At 37.5% G+C, this 3,713-nt stretch overlaps 1 protein-coding gene across 1 annotated transcript in view; it reads left to right on the forward strand.

Annotated features, from left to right (window-relative positions):
* Window positions 1–3,713, forward strand: part of ITK (IL2-inducible T-cell kinase) — a 49,163-nt gene that overhangs the window by 30,442 nt on the left and 15,008 nt on the right. The window contains exons 7-8 of the mRNA XM_005870610.2: window positions 664–729; window positions 2,338–2,392. Coding sequence (XP_005870672.1) covers window positions 664–729; window positions 2,338–2,392 — 121 coding nt within the window. The remainder of the gene's footprint in view (window positions 1–663; window positions 730–2,337; window positions 2,393–3,713) is intronic.

A 3,713-nucleotide genomic window follows, 5' to 3' on the forward strand; every position in this document is an offset into this window, starting at 1 on the left:
AATTTTTTATATTTTAATTATTTTGGTTTCCTGACTGTAGCATAATAGCATTAAAGTGGAAAAAATACTGATTATCAAATGCAGAAAAAGTTTCCTTATAGAAAATAGAGACCACACACTGACCTTTTTTTTTCCAGTAGAGGAACTTTCACACTGAGGAGAGAACAGCAAGCAGCACGTTTTAACTAAAATAGTGGTGTTTTATTTGGTATGGTTCATGTTTCAGTAGTGAATCTATCGCCTTTAACAGATAGATTGTTGTTATTTTTTAGCAATGCTTTTATTCTCAAACTTCAAAATCTCTTGTCAGGAATGCCAAATAATGTGAGACTCTCCCAACTCTAAGGGACTTTTAGCAAATTAAACTTATAAAATGGAGATGTGAAAATTAGTCCTCTATTAGTCGAAACCAGCAGTTCTCAACCTGTGGGTCGCAACCCCTTTGGGGGTCGAACGACCCTTTCACAGGGGTCACCTAAATACATCCTGCATATCAGATATTTACATTACGACTCATAACAGTAACAAAATTACAATTATGAAGTAGCAACAAAAATAATTTTATGGTTGGGGGTCACCACAACATGAGGAACTGTATTAAAGGGTCGCGGCATTAGGAAGGTTGAGAACCACTGGTCTAAACACTGATTTCCCCTTTTACAGACACGAAGGATACGTACCAAGCAGCTATCTGGTGGAAAAATCTGCAAATAACCTGGAAACCTACGAGTAAGATATTTTATTTATTTTACAAAAACACGGTGCTAAGGAGTCCTCCTTAGTTTAGAAACAAATTGTTGGTTGATGATAAAATCACCAGGCATTTTCTCTTCTTGACCTGCTTTCTTCTCCTCATACTCTGATCCCTAAATAGCAGCAGAAGGACACTTTATACAGGAGAAGGGGAGGGGGGTGTACTCACCTGCCCTTTTACCAAGAGGATACTTCTCAGATGCCTATGCAGATTGTAGGCAAGGAAAAGGTTCTGAGAGTCCGGGAATATTGGTCTTAACTGAGAACGAAAAAAATGCTACGAACACTGGTTCAAATACAAACTGATTCAAAACATGGTTTAATACGTCCAATACCAAAATAGCAGACAAATAGGTATTAAATATCTGCTTAGCTTGTGTTGTTTGTTCCAAGCTATCATTTAGAAGAGCCCACATGGGTATTATTTTAGTGGAACTACTTAGAGTTTAATACAATCAAATTGCAGCGTCCAGAGTACTCACCATATGTACATAGATTTCCTGGCTCAGCTGCTGAAAGGCCCAGAAGCAACAACACCAAAGTACAAGTGTGCACACCGGATCTTGGTTTCTAAACCACACTTCCCCCTCTACAGACCAGGAGTTCTTGGAGGAACGAATTGTGGATTCAGAGGTGGGGCACTAGTAATCCTGGATTGGCTCTTGAATCATTAAAAAATCAGCTGCAATACACATTGTTGGGACAACTGATGAACGTTGAATAAAGTCTGATATTAAATAATAGTATCGTATCACTGTTACATTTCCTGATTTGGATAATTGTATTATGGTTATATAAATGTATACTCTATTTCTTCGAAATACATACTGAAGTCATTAGGAATAAAAGTCTATTTTCAAATGGTTCAGAAAAATATATATTTATCTATCCAGAGATACTGGTAAAGCAAATGTAAACAATTGGTTCCTCTGGGGGAAGTGTATATGGGAGTTCTTTTATAGTGTCTTACAACTTTTCTATACCCTTGAAATTATTTAAAAAAAAAATTTTTAAGTCCTCACCAAATATGCAATACCAAGGTTGAAGAATGCTAGCTGTGAAGACTTCTATTAACTTCTGTGGGTTCTTAGTAGTTCAAATGCGGTCAAGTTATTTGTTGCTGAAATTTGAATAAATTCTATAGGGAAGAGCTGTCATTTATTTTCTGAAGAGTCTCTCAATATGAAATTCATTTTGATGAAGTACACAAATAACCTCACCCCTCAGATAAAAGAGCCATCAGTTCCAAGAATCCTTGAGCTACAATAAAACACATAAAACATGCTTAAATAGAATTCTTTTTTTAAATAATCAATGCCTGTAGAAAGAAATATGTGTTTATTCCAAATGTTCACCAGGCTTGGAAGTTTTGTTTTTGCTTTTAATTCGAATCTCCTAATTTATGATGGAGGAGACAAACCCAAAATTCCAACCGACTATACAGCAATATAGAATGGTGAAGCCTGGGTCAAATAAAAATGTATATTCCCCCTCCTGGAGGTATTTTTGGCATTAATTATCTTTCACAAGTAAATCATCAAAAATTTTAAATGTCATTGATATATGGCCTTTTCCTGCTTTCAGGTGGTACAATAAGAGTATCAGCCGAGACAAAGCTGAAAAACTTCTTTTGGACACAGTAAGTCTCCTTAACCCACCTTTTGAATTAAAATAAATTGTGCTGGCATTAGCCATTTAAAGAAAAATCTCTCCATCCGAGTCTAATATTCAGATGATGCTATGACTAGTGCCCAACCCTAGCCTTCCCAGTGAGACCAGTAGGCAGTAGGCATGAGATAATGAAGGCATTAGTCTCCTTATGCCAAATATCAACACTATTCCTGCCATGTCATCATATGCCATTTTCCAGCTGTGGTTTGAAAGTATTTCCTATCTTTAAGGATCAAATGCAAATCTTTCCTGAATGGAATGAAGCTGGAATGGCCAACTCATCTTGGCTTGCCTGGGATTGTTCTACTTGTAAAACGGAGACTCCTGTGTCCCAGGGGCACCCCTATCCCCCACCAGTCCCAGGCAAATGGATAATTGGCCACCCAAACCATCCATGATTTTGGACAGTGGTTAGGAGTTTAGAGAAGGAACCTGGGAAGATGTCAGGAAAGGTGTGAAAGGCTGTGATGGGAAAGTAGAAGGATGATGAATATTTTCAAAGAATAATTTAAAGACACAGAGTTTATTATTAAGGTCTGTTTACTTTTGCGCAAGAGAAACGGAGAATAGATTGATTCATTCTATCAGAGGAAACAAATATAATATCTGTAAGAGGAAAATGGGAGGGGAGAAGGAAAGTCCACAGTCATATGGGGGATAGCGAACTTGGTTTTTTCTTCTTTGGGTAAGTTGCTCTTAGCAGGCAGCTAACGAGAGGACAAGGTAAGATGTTCTGCCCTTGGGCAACTTGTCCTCATCAAAAAGGGAAGGTTTAGGTGCCTGTGGATTCTCCAAAAGACTCTGTGTTTACCAGTGATGAATGTGACACCGGCAGTCTATTACACCGGCTGTCTCAATGATCACCTGTCTCAGCGATGGTATGTTTGCACCATTTCCTTTATGAGGACTTCTTAATATAAACTCTAGGACCTCACCATTTTGCTGAGCACAGGACTAAATACTTAGGATTTTTGAGCTCAGTGAGCTTTGGGCTCTATTGTTTTATTTTCAAAACAAACTCTGAAAAAAGACTTCAAGGGCAATCTAAGATAAGCTATGAGCATATGAGGCAGGCTTGCAGTGGTCTCTGAGTTCAGAGAAGATGCTAGTGGAGTTAGAAAGATTTCATGGAAGAAGAGGAATTGAGCTGAGTCATTATTGGACTCTGTTTTCCATTTGGTTCCACATTGACTTAGCATTTAATCTTTTCCTGGTGTTCCCAACAGAACCACCGGGGAAATTTTTATTTATTTATTTATTTATTTATTTTTATTTATTTTTTATTTTTT

Source organism: Myotis brandtii, unplaced genomic scaffold (assembly GCF_000412655.1).
Source record: "Myotis brandtii unplaced genomic scaffold, ASM41265v1 scaffold32, whole genome shotgun sequence".
NCBI classification, from domain to species: Eukaryota; Metazoa; Chordata; class Mammalia; order Chiroptera; family Vespertilionidae; genus Myotis; species Myotis brandtii.